The 18773-nt window shown below is 37.6% G+C and overlaps 1 protein-coding gene across 1 annotated transcript in view; it reads right to left on the bottom strand.

Annotated features, from left to right (window-relative positions):
* Positions 1-15652, bottom strand: part of NUP205 (nucleoporin 205) — a 41283-nt gene extending 25631 nt beyond the window's left edge. Inside the window, exons 1-13 of the mRNA XM_088532875.1 lie at positions 15592-15652; positions 12916-13058; positions 11739-11910; positions 10911-11055; positions 9783-9942; positions 8019-8247; positions 7416-7580; positions 6480-6655; positions 4629-4745; positions 4228-4365; positions 3016-3166; positions 2046-2251; positions 618-800 (exon numbers count right to left, since the gene is read on the bottom strand). Of these exons, the coding sequence (XP_088389001.1) occupies positions 618-800; positions 2046-2251; positions 3016-3166; positions 4228-4365; positions 4629-4745; positions 6480-6655; positions 7416-7580; positions 8019-8247; positions 9783-9942; positions 10911-11055; positions 11739-11910; positions 12916-13058; positions 15592-15619 (2013 nt within the window). The 5' untranslated portion in view covers positions 15620-15652. The remainder of the gene's footprint in view (positions 1-617; positions 801-2045; positions 2252-3015; positions 3167-4227; positions 4366-4628; positions 4746-6479; positions 6656-7415; positions 7581-8018; positions 8248-9782; positions 9943-10910; positions 11056-11738; positions 11911-12915; positions 13059-15591) is intronic.
* Between the last annotated feature and the right edge of the window lie 3121 nt (positions 15653-18773).

Here is an 18773-nt window from a genome sequence, read left to right as displayed (position 1 = left end):
ATATCCATCTTCTTCAAGTTTCATATTTAAAATTCTTATCAAGACTAAGAAAAAATGTCCTATTTTTAAAAGCAGGGGCTTTCAACACATACATGGTGCTTGCCATCTTAATTGCAAAATCTGGCAACTGTATATTTGAGCTTATAGTGAACTTTTTCCTCTCAAAAACAGATGCCTGGAGCTTTTTAGAGAGAGTTCCTTCCTTCCATTAGCATCACTCATATTCAGAGAATATGACTACATTAAACAATAAAATGATTTAATGAATGAAACATTTGTTATAGAAGATAAATTTGTTTTTAGAAGTGCTTAACACAGAGAACTGTCACGTAGAAAATCTGTATTTATGTAAACTAATCATGGCTGTTGAGATTTTTGAGACACAAAAACATACAGCCATTTTAAAAATTGTTTTGAAATAAACACTGCATTAATCAAACAACATACACAGTAATATTTCATCTCTGAAAAAAAATGAAAGAAAAAAGTCTATATTCAACAATGGAAACAAGAATATTTTGGAGAAAAGACAGTATTATCGAAAAAGACACAGATTTCAAATAAACTAACAATTTCATCAGACTGGGATGCTATAAAGGGATAAAATCCCCAAATACCTGTGTGTATTCCAAGGATTGCCAGAGTGAAGAAGCTATCTCATGAGATTTCCCAAAAGCAGTAAGAGTTTCTAACAATTCTGCTTTCAAAACAGGATGAATTGTACACTGCAGAAGTCCCAGAATTACCACCACAGGGGTCCACTGAGGGTGTTCACAGAGCGCCAAGCGAGCGTTCTCACTCTGCAGCGTTCAACATCAAACAAAATTGCACATCATGAGTTTGAAAATTATTCATGTTTTACAACCTCTAATTCACAATTCAGCATCATCAACAAACAGCTAAAATTATACTAACATTGTTCCTATCAGTAAAGAAAACTTGCGTGTGATAAATTTCTTGTAACAGTTGTTTTAGGAGACACATATTCATAGCCGTATATTCCTAGACAAGATCAAGTGCTTATAATCTAGACAGCCTCTTCAAACTCTGATGGGGAGATGGAGTGTCACTTGATACTCCCAGATGAACCACTGGATAAGAATAAGTCTCCAGATTATTTATCGATTGATAATTCCATGCATTCCCAGCAAATTTCAAGGTTTTTGTTTGATAATGCCAAGTAATATAAGTTTTAATGCTGACATAACCGCTTACGTATTTACACTACAAACTAATCTGGCTTTAAGGGAAAGAAAAAAAAACAATTTTGATAATTGATAGGATTGGCAGAATTATTAATAGAATTAATAATTTCTAAAAAGCTTCATCGCTTTCACTGATTTGTTCTGTATTTGCATCAGCAAAGTCAAGGGGCATCTCACTATATCACAGAACTTTTATGCTGATATTTTTCAAACTGTTATAAACTGCTGGCTTTGGAGAGCAAACTGAAGAGCACACTATCCAGAATTAGCAGAGAATTAGTCTGTATTGCAGCTTTATTCTCTTTGAATTTCTCTTCCAGAAAAATTCTGGTATATTTTACTTTTTGGTAAGGGGACATTTCGAATCTAACTTCAGAGGCAAGTTTGACAGTCGGTCAGTTCCCTTGCTATTTTTTTTACCACTTTCTTTAAACTCGGTTGCCTTTCCTAACTTTCCTAATTTTCATAATTAAATGCAAATGGCTTGAGCTCTCCTACTCTATTGTAATTTCTTCTGAAAGACATTGCCCAAACAGGCAAAGAAGCAGCAGAAAGCAGGAAAATCAGCAACACTGGAAGTGCAAGAAAAGGTTTCACTTCCTCCTGATTCATGCTGTGACTTCATTCTGGGCATGACTGTTATTCCTCATGCTGTCTATGCTTCCAAACCTCCCAAATCAAATAAAGTAACTGTTGATACATCTGCACTGCAGGCCTTTCTTGATCACATTTACTTCAAGGCTGACTGACAAATAAAACCGTATCAAAAGAGCTAGTTCAAATGACATTTTGCAAAAAAAAAATGTATTAACACAGCAAAACAAATAAAAGGTTACCTACCCAATTAATTATAACAGTGGTGAGCTGTAAAAAGGCAATTAATCCATCCTGTTCTTTCTGTGTGATTCCTCGGAGAGGCAGATGACGATACTGGACACTGTCTGCGCTTGGCAAGTCCTTCCTTAAGTGCTCATGATAGAGCATCAAAGAGTGAAAGAAATGCTCCCAGGAGACTGGGCTGCCACCTGCTCCTTGGATATTTTCCGCTAGAAAAACAACAAACAGATAACAATGATTTTTTTTTCTTAATTCTTTCACAGGTTGATAAGGAGGCTAGCGCAATTTAAAAAAAAGGAAACTTTGCTATCCGGAGGAGAAAACAGTTTGAAGCTAAGCCACTGTTTCTGGATTCAGTGGTTCTTATATTTTTTTGTAGAGATATGAAGATGTTAATATAAAAAGCCAGTACTAATAAGTTTGTTGTTTTATGAATCAGAACGTTTGTAGCACTATTTGCAATCTTCAAAGTGCTTGTTTCTGATACTGATCAACGCAAAATTAACAGGAGACCCAGGACAGACCAGCATCTCTTTCTTTGTTCTGTTAGCACTTTTAATGTGTAACATATGCTTCTGAAAAAAAAAAAACAGGTTCAGGAAATACAACTTTACTTACAATACACAGAACTTAATTTGGAGCTGTGATTCATTTTTATACTTTACATTGAGCAAAAACAACATTCTGTACTTTATATTTCTTAAGAAACAGGTGGTTTTCTTAAAAAAAAAAAAAGGAAAAAGAAAACCTATTTGATTATGCAAGTTCCTTTCGTTTCCAGGACATGCAGACATTTAATTACATCATCAGTCTCTTTATCCAGGTTACATTTCCAAATGAAACCTTCCAATTTCATCTTCATATTAATGATGAAATGTTAAAAGTAAAAAGCCGAAATCTACCTCATTCGAATCTTTATAATTTTCTACTTCATAAAGAAAGTTGAGGAAGAGCTCCCCATGACTTTCCTTACCATGACTACTGCCATTGACTTTCAGCAAGCTGAAGCAGTAGTGAGCACACTGGGGCCCACTAGCCAGTCCCCGCAGCATTTTCAAGTATGGGATGTAAATCGTGGAGGGAAGCAGATCACCCATTTGCCTAACAAACTTTGACAAGACAACCTAGAACGAATAAAAAATAAAAGCTTTTTTAAAACAGAAATCTCATCAATTTTAGGAAAATAACAGGCAGCCAAAGAAATGCAGATTTTAATCAAATACGAAGAAAAAAATTACAACTCAAAACTTTTTAATTGGCATTTTACATTTCCCTGAACATGAAACCGTTTCAAGAGGAAATAAATGGGATGAAAATCTGACAGCACAAGTTAAAATTTGTGGGGACTGAGAGGAATCTGCACGTCACCCCCCTGCACGGTAATTCACAAACACAGCGGCTCCTCCCAGGGTCCAACCCAGGACTCCACAGGTTGCACCAGGTCCTAACTCACTTGCTCCTATTCTAGGAGCGTCTCAAGCTGTGTCCAGTTTACCCTGTGCTAGATTTTGCCTAACTTTGCACACTGCTTCAGGAAGCACTGAGGGTTGATTGCATCACGCTTCTAGAGCTTTGGAACAGTATTATTTGTTTCAACTTCTTTTCCTTTCTATTTTTGAGTTGGAATTCTCATGGCTTATCACCTTGGGCTTTAAATTATGAAAATTTCTTGTGGATTTTTACCCATAAAAAATACTATGACTCTCTTAAATATGATGTAAAAAGTTTTCTGCATTTAAAAAAGTTTCCTTCTCAGTTACATCAAAGAAGAAAGCAGTAGTTATCAGCTAGAAAATACAGAATACGCTTAAGGCAAAAATGGCTGAGCAGCTGTAGCCATGTGGCTAAACAAGAGGTTAGACTCTCTGTCAGCAAGTTATTAACGACCGTGAATGACAGGCAGTAGCTCATTTAGAGCAAGCAGCAACGACCACATTAGGCAGGGCAGGACACAGTCAGCAATAATGTCTTGTTAAAGGGTAGCTCTAGCAATGATAGCAAAATCATACCAATCTTTCTACTCAAAAAACAAAATAAACATAAAAATCACAGCCAAACTTGCCATCACGGGACCTGTTATTGATTCAGCCTGCAACTTTTATAATTTTAATTTCAAATTAACAGTAATTACTCAAGAAAACTGTATCTTTTATTTACAAATGGAAAATTGGTAAGTCTAAATAACCTGGCGCTGAGGAGGTCGCTGATGAGCCACTCCAAGGTAGGATCCCATGATGGTAGATGTCTGCAAAGGCTCTGATGGACACCAGTATTCAAGAGCAAGTTCCAGATTAAAGGGGTCTTTCTTATACAATTCAGCAATCTATCAGAGAATGGAAGATGACAGAAAAATATCAACTACATAAAGAAGAAAACTGATATTCTTTTAACATCAGAAGTCAAACTAGTAAATTCATTCCTCTATAAGAAAAGTCATAGAAAAGCCTACATATTTAAGAAAAAGATGCATTTAACTAAAAAGGGCAAGAGACAGGACTGTACATTATTATTCAGATATGGATTATTTGATAAAGCAGGAAAGTCACCATCATTTTTTGCTGATGTAATTTTAAAAATAGAGCTTACTAAAAGCATTAAATGCTCCAGATCTCTCCGAAGGGAAAGTGGTGGCTCATTACCCATCTGAATACTCATGTGGATCATGCGAGCATCTTCATCAGCACGATTTCTCAGCTGTTTCACCTACACAATTTATGAAGCAGAGAAACACATTGGTTATATTTAGCTAACAATGAAAGAAAAACAATTGAAATGACCAAGCTGCCTAATAGTCTATTAAGAAATAAAAACGGAACTGAACTTCCATGCACATCACAATAGTATTTTTACAGAGCCCACATTCAAAGACATATCCAATCACTTCCGTATTTATCAGTTCACAGCCCTCAGTTCACAGCAAGAGCCTTGAACAGATAACACAGGAGCTTTTCCCCACTGACTTCATCATTTCACAGAATCACACAGAATCACAGAATGGTTGAGGTTGGAAGGGACCTCTAGAGATCATCTAGTCCTACCCTCCTGCTCCAGCAGGGACACCTAGAGCAGACAGAACCCTCTAGATTAGCCCCAAAAGCTTCACTCCTTTCCCTCTTTTTACTTAGAAAGCTAGCAAAGTTAGACTCCACACAAATAATTTAGACCAGTATCCACAAAGAGTAAAAAGAAACTCTTTTTAAAAGAAAAAAGAAAAATAAAGATAACTGTGGAATAATGTTTTCTGTATTTAGGCCTGTGGGCTGCATCTTTTAAAATAGAGTTATTAAAACTACTTCTGCTTATAGAGACTTTTAAAAAAGTTTTGACTGATGTGATTACTTTGGTCTTGAGAAAGTGGTCAGTGGCAACTAAAATTATTAGAACATGTCCGTAAATACAATAACTAAAATGAGAAGGGAGGGGAAGCACAACTGCAACAATGAAAAAAAAAAATGTCCCTTAACCGGTACCCTAGAATACTTTGTTAAAAATGGAAGAAAAAAAAAAGGCTAAACAAAAACAGCTGATGTTTATTTTAAAATCTCAAAAATCTTTGAGAAAACTATTTCTTTTCTTCTAGCCTACTGTAGGGTGCTAAGGGATGAAAAGCCATTTTTTTAACATATTAAACAGACTAAAAAAACAAAAGGCTGTCTACAACATGTTCAGATATATTCTCAGAAAGATTCTTAAGGCTCAAATGTTTTTCCTGCCAACATTGTTTTCCTTCTGCCAGTTTGCACTGAACAAAAATTCTTCCTTTTGCACATTGAAAAAAGTACTTACTTAACAGCTCAGACAGCAAATCAAAACACTGAAGTTAACAAAACACTATCTCTATCAATTAACCAAAAGCATTTTCATAGAACTATAATGCCTGGATACAAGCTTTGCACAAACATAACTTCTGTAATTGCTTCAAACATTTTTTTCCTCTCTTCTGAGGTGTTTTTGCTGTTCCAGTGAAAATCACAGCTTGTTTTACTAGCACCTTATGCCCCTGAAGAAAAAGGAAAATTCTTCTCTTTAAACATGAAAAAGATTAGTTTAAAAAAAAGACAGAGTCAGTGAATTTAGATTATACTAGTCTGTATCAAAGAAAAAGGACAAAAGAAACATATATTACATTACTGTCAACAACAAAACTCACGTAAATTTTAAGCATTTAAAACAAAACAAAACCAATATCACTACAAAGACTTGCTTTGCAAATCTCACTACACTTAGTGGTAAAGTAAAAATTGCTTTTAAAAACACTTTTATCTGGGAAAATATATCTCCAAACTGCACCCGTTCCATAAAGTGAACAGGCTTTCTGAACTGCAGCATCTCAAGTGTTGGGTGATACCTCAACACACGTATTGCCTGTCCTAATTTTACAAATCTGGAGGAGATATCCAAATTCCTCAAGCAGTGCTGCTGACATAATCAACTTACTTTCATTGGCATAAGCGCAAGGAAGTCTGTGACAAGGTTATGAATTTTGCGAATGTAAAATTCCTCCTGGTAGAAATTTTCTGACCCCACCACAGATTCAGTCAGGAACAGAAAGACATTATCAGCAATCGCTAGCTCTGCCATCGCCTCGTCTGCCTCAGTGAATTCTGCTAGAACTAAGCAACAAAAGAAGAGGTTAAGACAAAAAAACCCAAAAAAACAGAATTCTCAATGCGTTTCAAAATACCTGGTTAACTTGCAAACTGACAAGCTTCCATCAACCTTGTTTTTTTCCAGTATACAGAAAAAAACACCCTACTGGAAAAGACACGTTGACACAGAATGTTCTGCTTTTAGTCCAACTTAAAGTGCATAATCCATTTACCAGATCAAATCTAAGGCTGTTATGAATCACGAACTAAGCTTTATTAGAAAAGTTATGAAATATGTGTTTTCTCTTAAAAGGTATTTTGGAGTAATCTCAATTCTGACCCGAAAAGTTTGAAAAGTACAAGGGAAAAATGCAAACAGATACGTCCTCTCAACAAGCATGCTGGAAATCAACTTCTGCAGAGGCAAAAAGTCATAAACAAAAAACTATTCTTGATTTAAGCCTTAAAAGGATATTAAAACTGCTAAAATCCCACTTTCATATTCTCTTTCACTTCAAGAGAACGCTGTGCAGTATTAATGTCTATAAGCAGCAAATATTTCTAAATATGTTTACATTTCATGGCAATTAATTTTTAACAACCAAATTGAAATATACTGAGCATATACTGCAAAATTTTTAAAGAGCTTGTCAGCAGCATTTTTATTATAAAGGTATTCACTAATGGTTCAGAAAGGCACAGGGTATTTTCACTTTCAGCACTTGCAAGCTCTACATAGCTCTATACTGAACTGTAGCAACTAGTGAACTTTAGAGTACTTTACCCGTCACGTCAGATAACTGGGATATTCCACGTAATGCCAGTGCCCAGGCTAATCTCACAGTCGCCTGCAGCCCTGGTAGCTTCCATGCTTGAGATTCCTGAAGGCGAGTGTGTATTGTTGCTATATACTGTCTGTCTGCTAGTAGAGGGAGTCGGAGGATCAGATCTTTAAAAAAGAAAAAAGAATATACTGAATACTGTAAAATTTGCTTTCAAATCTGATTATTCACTTTGCCATGCAGAGCCTTACCTTCCCTTGTCAAGTAAGGAAAGTAAGCATAAAACGCAGAATCAATACTCAACAGTTCCTCAAAAACATTTATGTATTTGGGCATTCTCTCTCCCAGTAAATTTATCTGAGACCACACACTGTATTTTGCATTATAGTCATAGTATTCATGTGTAAACTTTATCCAGATTGATACTGAAACAATTCTATTCCCCTGCATAAAATAACTGTTCCTTAGCATGCATATTCCAGGAAGATGTTATGCTTTATTATAATAAACTTCAATAGATTTTGTAGTAGTAGTAACAAAATTGATTCAGTAACAGTTTATCTATTTGCATGATTTATCCTCTCTGGGATACTTGCGAGCATTACCTTCACGATCCTCTGTGCCTTGTTCTAGAAAGCTGACATCAAAGCAGTAAAGGAGAGCCATGAGAAGAGACAAGTTCACTCCATCCAGCGAGCCATCAGCTTCCACCGTTACCTTCTCCAGGTAACTTATGAGGATTAGAGTGTCATCCTTACTCAGCGGGGACTGGCAGGTCCAGACAAAGAGACTTTCAGCCAAAGACTGTCGGCACTCTTTGATGAGGTCAGAAACCTTTAAAAACAAAACAAAACCAAAAAAGTGAACAAAGCAAACTGGCAAGACAGTTTGTTTTCCTCAGGCAATTAGTATGGCTAGTGAAAAGTTAAAAATGACTTTAAAAACAACAACTAGTGAAAAATCTTGCTTTTTGGTTGTTTGTCTAATTGCTAACCAATGAAAAGCATTTTTCTGCTAGTTAAATACATCTGCATTCCTAGCCATTTCACATGAAGTACAAGCAGGTATTTTCAAATCTGATTACATGCAAACAAGAATCTCTGTCAAAGTCAGAAGGCATAAACCTGTGCAGAATTTTCATAGCTGTAAACATATTACATACACAGAGGTCACACCTCCTGTCTGTATCATACACACACTATACACTGATGTGGGTGTGTCGAAGAAGGTCGGAGCTGGAAGATTTACTCTCCCAGTCCCCAAAAGAGATGTCCTTACTATATAAACTTACTATATAAACACAGAATTTTTAAGACACTGAACAATATTAAAGGGATTTAAAATTTTAAATCAATACTTTTTGCTGAGCCAGGCAAAATATTTATATGAACTTGAAGATATAAACATAAGTGAATTCTAACATTCCTATACTAAGCCTTATGTGAAAGCTGCCTACCATTTTCATACTAAAAATATGATTTTCATTTTATTATTTGCTAAAATACCGCATACTGTGGTAAAACTAAGTACACTCAAAATAATGTTTGTGTTTTTCTAACAGTTCTACTAAAATCACCTGTTTTGAAGAAAAGAAAAACATTCATTTCATTTGCTAACTCTGTTCCTCCTCCCACACTGGGTTTTCAGAAGACTTGAAAAACAGTTAAAATGACTGAAGCTCAATTAAGAATCTCTTTAAAAAGACACTAAAATGACCTTTCATAGCCATCCCTAGAGATACCATTGAATTTAGCTAAATAATCAGTTTCTAATAAAGTTCTTCACCTATACCCATTGTGACTGGCTAAATAAAATGCATTTTAAATGAATTAATAAAGTATATTCTTTGCATAGTTGCTATAGTAATAGTAAATAAAAAATACTTCCCTTATCTAGGGGAAAACAAACTGGCCTATTCTATCCCATAATGTTTTTTAGAATGATCACACATGAGAAAGAAGCTCAGAAATAAAAACAATAATGTAGAAAATCTTCCTACTACCGATAACTCTGCAGTTAGCCACAGTCCCAATCAGCTGCAAGGAGTACAAAAATGAAAACTCATTTTCAAGCAATGCTCACTGCTCACTTTAATTTGCTTTCTTCCTGTCCTTTATTATACTTCCCTGCTAAAGACAGGGTATGCCCTGGTATCACGGAACAGCAGGGAAATAGAAAAAGTGCAGAGTAATCTGGATCCCGCATTGCTATAGAACAAGCTGCAGAGTAGTTACCATTGCACCTCAGACATTAACACAGTTTGCAAAGATAAAGAATAGAAACTGGAATGTAAAAAAGGCTAAGTTACACCATATCTCTTAGTACATTTCAATCTTTGCAATGACAGGAATATCCATTTCCTCCTTTACCTCTTTGCGATGTTTCTCACTGCCCAGCCCTCGCTCTCTCTGGAGTTTTTCAAATTCATTGTTCAAATCAATATGAGACACAAGAGTGAGGATCTTCTGAGTCAAACCCTGCTCCATTAGGTCATCCGTAAAGCGTGTTGTCATGGTCATCAACTCTTGACTATAATGGAGGAAAAATGAACACAACACTTAATCAAACTATTCCCAAGCACAGAGGAAGGAGTCTAAAATAATGAATCCCATGAAATTTATTTGATAATTGTCAGAAAATGAATAATTACATTATGTACAGAAAGCAACTAAATGTGCATCATAAATCAGTAAACAGCGCTCTCTCAAAACATGCTGAATGGATACAAAGCTCTTTGTGAAACAGTAGTTTCAAGAACTTGGAAAGTGAGGACAGGCCAACATATTTAAAATTTCTGTACAGAGACAAAAGTCTTATGCATCAGATGCATGGAACTCACAAGCTCACAGCCTAGAGATGCCTCTTTCTCACTAATAGGAGTATTTGCAGTATTACACATATCCATAGGAGTGGTGGAAATAGCTCTCAAGTGATCATTTTTGTTACGCTACAACATTTGCATTTATATTGTAACACTCACTGTAATATCTTCCTCTAGTCAAGCAGTCATATTAGAAGTAAGCAGTGGGGTACTTCTTTTCTTTTTACAATCAAAACAAGGTCACATATGGATATTATGTTCTCCAGTAAATAGTGCGTCCATTTTAAGACAAGGCAGGCAAACAATTCTCTGCTTTGCTATGCTGGCCACATAGCACAGGTAGAAACTCAGTCTCTGAAATACTAAGTAAGCAGCACTATTTAGAGCTACATTGTCTGGAAGGATGTCTGAAGCAAAACATAGCTAAAAAGTGAAGACGTATAAATGAATTGAAAATAAAACTGATGCCCCTATAAAACATTAAAAATACAGGTAAGATAAAGAAGAATGTTATGCTAAAAAAAAACCACACACACAGAAAACAAAAAAGGCAGCTAGCAGCAGGTTATGAGGAACAAGGAAATTTCAGAGTATTTGTACTCCCTGAATTCTAATCAGTCCTAAAAGCCATCAAAACAGACAGCTCTTTAGTGCATTAGCTCACTCCAATACAGACCTGAGTTCCAACGTCCATGTCTTGCCTTGGCGTGACTGGATTAGGGTTCGTAAGGAATTGGCTATACACCTTTTTCCATCCCAGTACAAGAGAACAGCCACTAGACCTCTTGTAAGGCCAGGAAAATGAGGTTGCTGGTGCTCTCCTATTGAATGGAAAGACACAGAATGGTCACAGAAATTTGAAGGCATATGGTGATGTAGCCTTATATTTCTAATAAAAATATAAAAATTGCACTCAGATCAGCTGTGATTATTTGCATATGATAATCATCACTTTGATTTGGTTTGGATGCTTCAAAAAATTATAGATATTTTGGGTGCTATTATCATTACGATTTGTATTCGGCTGCTAGAAATATCCACAAATTTAAAAAAAATAGAAGCGCAAGCCCATAAATATCCTACTCCAGCTGGCATCTGCACACTGATATTTGCTCACCTTAATAATCAATTCGAGCATGTGTCACTTTCCGTAATTCTATGAATCAGTTTTTGATATCAATCAGTCATATATCACTATATAAATAATATGCAACTTGCAAAAACAACCTCTATTACTTTGCTTTATGAAGAAACTCAGTCAATTATTTTTAAATTATTCTTTAATTGAATGATATTTAGAGAAGGTAATTCTTAAGAAAAAAAATGACCCTCAAATTATTCTCCCTTTTGCAATAGCCGAATAAAATATGAACATATATTCTCCGAACAGTGTTTTTATATTAAATCATTGTATTAACAAATTTCTTTTCAAGAACCTTCTACACAATAGAAAAGAAGGCCCTATATAAGCTGCATTTCTCCATCCCCGATTTTCCCTCCTCACCAGCTAGAAGGAGCTCAACAGCTGCCAGTTCTCCAATATCAAAGAGGTCACTGAGGATAAAGGCTTCTCTGATGAGTTGCTCTGGCAAAAGCCTGGTTCCCTGCTGACCTTGGATAGCAACCCCTTCTGTACTTGCTTTTTGAATTTTCTCATGCTGCTGAACATTCTTTGGCTGCGAGAGAATCAAGCACCACAAGTTATTCAGAATGGCATGATCAAATACCGACTAAAGCTTTAGGCATTAATCCTTCCTCACAAATGCAATTCTCACAGGTTAAGTTGTCATCATAAAAACAAAGCCAGTGTTTTTAAACTCAGAGATAGTAAAGGCATGCTAAAAATGCTTTACACTTGCGTGGCAATGGTCTTGTTGTGAGAATGTCCCAAAAATCATCTTATGCAATCAGTGCTGACATTTAATTTACTCAGTACACCAATGACAGAAAGCAAATTTTGATAGAAAATAAATGTTGATACACTTAACAGCAATTGATATCATCCCAGTGAAAGACACCCCAAATGTTGATGACACTATTGCATTATTCCATTCCAAAGCACTATTTTCTGCATCATTCTTTCTTCCATGCAACTCAAATGCTAAAACACACAGACAAAATAATATACTTGACTGTTAAATCTCCTGACTTAGTCTTAAAAATAATACGTTATCGCAAAAGTAATTTCACAAAAAGCATACAGTATACTTCTGATGGTTACTCTGTGATCCACCAGTTAAGAAACAATGAATTTTTCCAAATCCTCTCACATTCCTAAAAGGATATCTTGCATGTTTTGTACATTCATGTGTTCATCTACCCAGTGTGTTGAATAAACCAACTGAACCATGTGCACGTGCATGGACCACACCAGCAGAAAGAGTTCTGCCCTTCTTTTCTGATGCACAAAAGTAGCAGTAAAAAAAAAAAAAGCTAGTACTTTCTATTCCTTTAAATAATAAGAAAAAAGTTACACTTTTAAAAAACATATGTATGATGCACAAGACAAAATATTAAGTATTTTTCAAACTATTTTTATTCCTCTCGCAGGACAAGACTGCAACCAGTTGCGTCACCTACTGTAAAAACGTAGAATGAAAAGAACTGTCAGCGCCTAAAGACAAGACAGAGCAAATTGTCAACTCAGCAATTCTTTCCACAAGAGAGCATGAGGCCAGTACCGGATTTCTGAAGAGGGAAATGAAGTCGGATTTGTGCTTCTTTAAAACCTGATCAAGGCGATGAATGGCTTCGGGTTGCCTCTTCCAAATGGCATTCATCACCGTCTGCCATATGTCTTTATATGGGCCCCACAAACTAGCAGCTAAAAGAAGACATACGATTAAAACACATATTAAAATGGGAAAAATGGAGCAATTCTTTACACAAGATTTTCAATAAGTAGAGTTTGGGTTTTTTTTAATTGACTGTATAGTCTCAGCTTGACAGTATAAACAAGAAGGTACATCAAGCCTTTGTTCCCTTTCAAAGCATAAAAAATAGAACGATTGATTATTTTATCTAATGGTAAAACATTTGGAGCATTAGAGAAGCAAAAAGGAAGATGCACGCAGGTAGGTTTGGGGGCTCTGTGGCAGCTTATGAAAATATATAATCTCTGCGTGTTATCCTGTATTCTTTTTTACATATACGCATACACAGATATGTATATAAATATATATAAATACATGTGTGTGTTATATATATATATAAAATTCCATCCACTTTGATTAAAAGAATAACTAAGAACTGTACAGCAGACATTGAACCTGAATGAAATGAAGCCAAGTTTTCCTGCTTTCCATTTTTGACCAAAAGACCAAAACAAATAAATATGTAATACATGAGGAACTAAAATGAACAATGCTCCTAGAATTTACTACATCATTGCATAAAGTAATGCAGAATAAAATGTACTAGAAATTAACATTGTAAGCTTAAAGGCATCGTTATATCAGGAAACAAATTAACAACCCTAGATATTTCTTTCACATTTACTCATTTTTCTTATTCTAGTGGAGAAGCTTCTTTAAGAGGTGACACCCTCCTTCAGTCAGAGCCCCTCATTCCTACTCATATACATGCCTGATTCCCTAGATATAACCATGCAAGTCTCTGTTGGACAGCGCTGTAAGTCAGGCTAGTCAAATGATCCTGGTTAAAAAAAAAGATCCAGGAGAGAAAAAAAAAAACATTTTTAAAAGTCCTTCCCCATCTTGTTTTTAAAATCAAATCATTCCATTAATAGAGTTTACAAAGTGACCTGGAAACTAAGGCATGAACACAATGGGAAGAACCACACACTCAAGCACAGAGGGAGCGAGCAAGAGTGCAAGGAAGGGCAGAAACTCCGAAACCACTTTGCTGCTGGAGCTGCTTTGCTTTACTAACCATGCTGACTTTTGTCTCTTGCAGTATTCGAATGATTACAATTTCAAAAGGACTGACCACCCCATCAGTGAACAGCAAAGACAGGCTGGGTTGCATCTTTTGGCAGCACTGCCAGTTCATGTCCATGCTTGAAGTTTTTGCCAAACTGTAGACTTTACTCTTTATTTGGTGCAGAGTTGAGCTTCTAAAACTTGAGGACTTAATTAGCTCTTTGTGGCATGCGGCACCTCAGTCACAGACCTTTTGGCCATGCACCTATTCCAGTGCTGACTGCTTTTTCACTACATACCCATTACCCCTATATTAATCTAACGAAGTCCCGCAAAAGGAAATGCAAAATCCTGCATCTGAGAGAGAATAACTGAGTGCAACAATGTAGGATGGGGGCCAATGGGCTAGCAAGCAGGTTTGCAAAAAAGCATCTGAGCATCCTAGAAGATGGGAAGCTGAACAGTAGCCAGCAGCTCATCCTTGCGGCCAAGCCGGCACAGGAAGGGAAATGCTAGTTTGCCAACCTAGGTCAAAAAAAAGATACTGAAATAGAGGACTGGAGGATATTATGTACAAGCAGAGACTGAAAGGACTGCTCTTGTTCAGTCTTAAGAAGAAAAGGCTAATAGGGATAGGAAGGGGAGCTTTTGAGCTAATTAATGAGCAAGTAAGGAAAACGGGCACTGAGCTACCTCAGGAGATGAGCAGCAACAGCCATAAGCTGCAATATGAGAAACTTCAAGCAGCCATTAGGAGAAAAAAAAAAAAAAAAAGGCATCACCAAGAAAGCGATCAAATACTGGAACTGAAGCCCAGAGAGGCTGGCAGATCTCCAGCCTTTCAAATATTCCAAACTATCCTGGACAAGGCCATGAACAACTTTACTGAACGGGGCCTGTTTGAACAGTTATGGACTCTTTATTCCTACTGTAACCAAATTCTCCCCCACACACATGGCAGTTTATGCCACTAAGTGCTGCCTCAACCAGCAGCTCCTGAAGGAGCGGCCACAGGTGACCAGATCACCCTGCACAAAAGGAACTAGCACAACATTTCTAGACCTTCCATGTAATGCTAAAACTCAACAGGCATTTCTTCTTTTCTTTTTCTTTTTTTTTCATATTTTACTGCACATCGGGAGAATCTTCACTTAGTTTCAAAGATAAAAAGCAATGCAAAACGGCTGCAATAAACACGCACCAAGTTATGCCAGGCCACGTCAAGGGAAGCTTGTTGCTGATACCCATGTTACCTGTTTATATTTTTTTATTTATGTTAAATACATATATATATGGATCCGCAGCAGAAGCGAGGGGCTGCGCGGGGCCTCTCCTCGACCGCTGCCCACGGGTGCCCCGAGCCGCCGGGGCCGCCGGGGCCGCCCCCGCCGCGGCTGCGCGGGGAGACGCGGAGCCCCCGCGCGGCGGGAAGGGCCGCGAGGAGCCGCCGCCGCCGTCCCGCGCGCCGCCTCTTACCCGAATTTACCGCCAACGGCGCCGCCATCTTGGAGAGCAGCGAGGCCTGCGCAAGGGCCCCGGCTGCCCCCGCGCTGCCTCCCCGGCCCCGGTCCCGGCCCTCCCCGCGCGGGATGCGGCGGCTCCCGCGGCGGCTCCATCCGCCCCGCGCCTGGGAGCGCCCTAGGGAGCCAGAGCCCCCTACCCTGCCCGGCCCGGCCCGGCCCGGCGCGGCCGCGGGTCCTGCGCCCGCCGCGGCGCCGCCTGGGAGTTGTAGTCGTCCTGAGGTAACGAGGGCGGCAGCGGCCTCGATGGAGACCTCCAAAACGAAAAGCGAAGTTAATCATTTGTAGATGTTTCAGCGACTCCGACAGCGTTATTCATTAATAAAAGCAGTAAAAAGCATATTTTTTGGTCAACTCCGTAACTCCTGCACCTGCTTCCTCAGTCCCTCTTCCTTGGGGAGAGCGCACTCCTGGGCAGGTGTGTGGTGTTCAGGAAAGTCCTGCAGTTCTGGGTCTTTGATGGTCACCTAGGGTTGAGTCTGAAGGCCAATTTACAGTCATCTACAGGAAAAGAGGGATATACTGTGGAGAAGGCTGTATTTAAACTCAAGGTATGCACAGGAAAAAAATACGCGGAATGAAGAAAAGAAAGCTAAAAGGACATTTGTACAAGTGTTTGGTGCTGCAGATTGAATATTAGCATCTAAGAAGTCTTCTCTATGTGAGGCCACTTTACACCCCCTACGCCAGTAGTAATTTCATGTCTCCTCCAGAAATTCTCTCCTGTGTTAAGATAAAAGATTTCACCAAAAGCACATATGCCTTTAAGTGCCAATAGTTTTCCTCCTTGAACTGTATTAAAACTGTATTTTAGCAGAGCAACCAAAGAACTACACCTATGGGAAATTGGCAAAATAAATATCTTTGCCTTGCTAGCTCCTTACTCTAATGAAATGGCAGAAGGGGCAAGAGAGAGCAGAGGCCGTGGAGTGCGAGTGAATTCGCAAGACGGTTATAAGAGACCAAAACCAATCTGTTTGTAAGAGATCATGACCAGTTGCAGGAGAAACAGCTTCACATAGATTAGTCAGAAAAGAAAGAGGAGAAAGAATAAAGAAGAAAAATAAAGTAGAGGAAAAGGAAAAGTGTGCCATGTCAAGAACATGTTCTTGAGTTCTTGAATTCAAAGAATGGATGAATTCTCAGCAGTTTGTCCTAACTTGTTTGCTTAGTCAAAGTTTGTATTTTCTAGAAAATTCCCATTTCCTGGTTTCAGCCATTAGCCAGTACGGGTGTAAAACAGTGAGAAGTTACAAGATGATATTGCCTGATTTTAGGAAAGAAATGGTGCAAGGCATGAGGTGAAATTAGAAAACAAACAGTAGAGGTGAAAGCAGAAAACTAGCAGGTTATTCCACAAGCTGCTGTATTTACACACCCTGGGTTCCTGTAGGCCTGTATACAGCATCTCTGTATCTTCTTCTGTACTCAACATCCCTGCACGCCCCAACTCTCAAATCATGCTGCATTGGACTATGAGAGAAAGAATAAGCATGTTCTGCAGTAAATTCAGACATATGTGCTTATGGATGGACTCAGACTACCTTACAGATAGCTTCAAGTTCTGCTTCAGCCATTATACATTTCCTGATTTTCATGAAATTAAATTAGTGAGTACATACATTTTTGAAGCCCTTTAGCCTTTAATCAGGTTAGGTTGGCATTGAGCAACAGATACTTCAGAGCAACAGAAGTTACTGAAGGCAAAAAAAAAAAAGTGTGTAATATCGTAAACTTGATTTCCTTAAGAACCAAGACTGGAAAAAGAGAAATAAATAAGTGAATCAATAAAAAGCAAGCAAACAGAAAAGTCACACACACACATATACAAAAAAAATCATTAAGACTTGTCGTATTTCTTTTGGCATTCAAATGCATCCAGATTGCACACACGTTTTTTTTTAAAAAAAAATCTGTTGGAGGAAAAAATACTGTCTAACCACTGCAGATCTGTTATTTCAAAGTTCTAGTTAATTCTTATTTATCCTTGCCAATTGGCCATCAGTTACATAGCAGCATCAAAAAAAAAAATCCAGTGGAAGAAGTGGATAGTATGGGATAGATCATTGGGAAGCTGGACTTCAGAAGAAGAAATACCGCATTTAGCTCCGTCTATGTAACATCTTTATACCCTGTCTCTGTGTTTGCAATGTGATCCAAAAAAAAAAAAGAAAAAAAAAGAAAAAAAAAAAAACAGTCTGCCGCAAAACAATTGTGGCAGTAGGACTCCTAGTATGGATGAAATGAGGGGTATCTAGATATACCATACCATACTTTCTAAGCATGTTTTTATTGATATAACTGCATTCACTCATGCATTGCTGAGTGGTCAAGTTCATGGATCCTGTTTTATTCTTGCTTTATTTGCTGACCTTTAATTTGGGATTTTATTGTTTACCCAGGATAAGTGACTGCTTTGGTAGACTATTTTTGCTGAGACACTGCAAGGAAAGAATACTGCATTCTACTGCCTAACAGCAATTCTCAGCAAGTCCTCCAATATCGCTGGGTTCTGTAAGGGATGTCTGTCTCTTTCGTCCTTAATTAGAAAATTGAAATCTGTTAAGTATCAAAGGTAGACTGACACTAAAAAGCTGAGATGGGTATTAATTCCTCTGAATACTAGAGACAGGAGACTAGTCTGCCTGTAGGGTAGTGATTTCTGCTTGCACTGCCTGAGATTTTCATATAAGAGATGTTATTTTCTATAGATGGAAATAATTGCTGATATTAATTAAAATGAGCTGCACAATGAATACCTGGTCTTTGATTTGGAATTCTAGGTGCTTTGTGATGCAATACAAATGTAGCATTATTATTTTTAATAACAGTAGATTTAGTCACTGTGGTTCATAGCCAAATCACACTTGAAGATACAGAGATAACAATGAACAATGTAATTTCTTTTTTATATGTTCTATTATGATTAGAATAAACAATTATTAGTAATAAAAAAGTGTATTACTGTAATGCCCAGGAGGCCATCCTTAATTTCCTATCTTTAATCTTGAGTGTCACTGTGATCATAGCCTGCCTGGTGGAGTAGAATGAAAATTAAAAGGCTCTCTTGCCTTGTAGCTGAAAAAGGTGCCTTGTAGGAGGGCTTCTACATAAATACAGACCAGTCTTTATGTCGTG

This window comes from Tinamus guttatus, unplaced genomic scaffold (assembly GCF_059628265.1).
Source record: "Tinamus guttatus ecotype Peru unplaced genomic scaffold, ASM5962826v1 Tinamus_guttatus_pri_ptg000472l, whole genome shotgun sequence".
Lineage (NCBI taxonomy): Eukaryota > Metazoa > Chordata > Aves > Tinamiformes > Tinamidae > Tinamus > Tinamus guttatus.
This window is presented reverse-complemented; position numbering and strand designations above follow the sequence as displayed.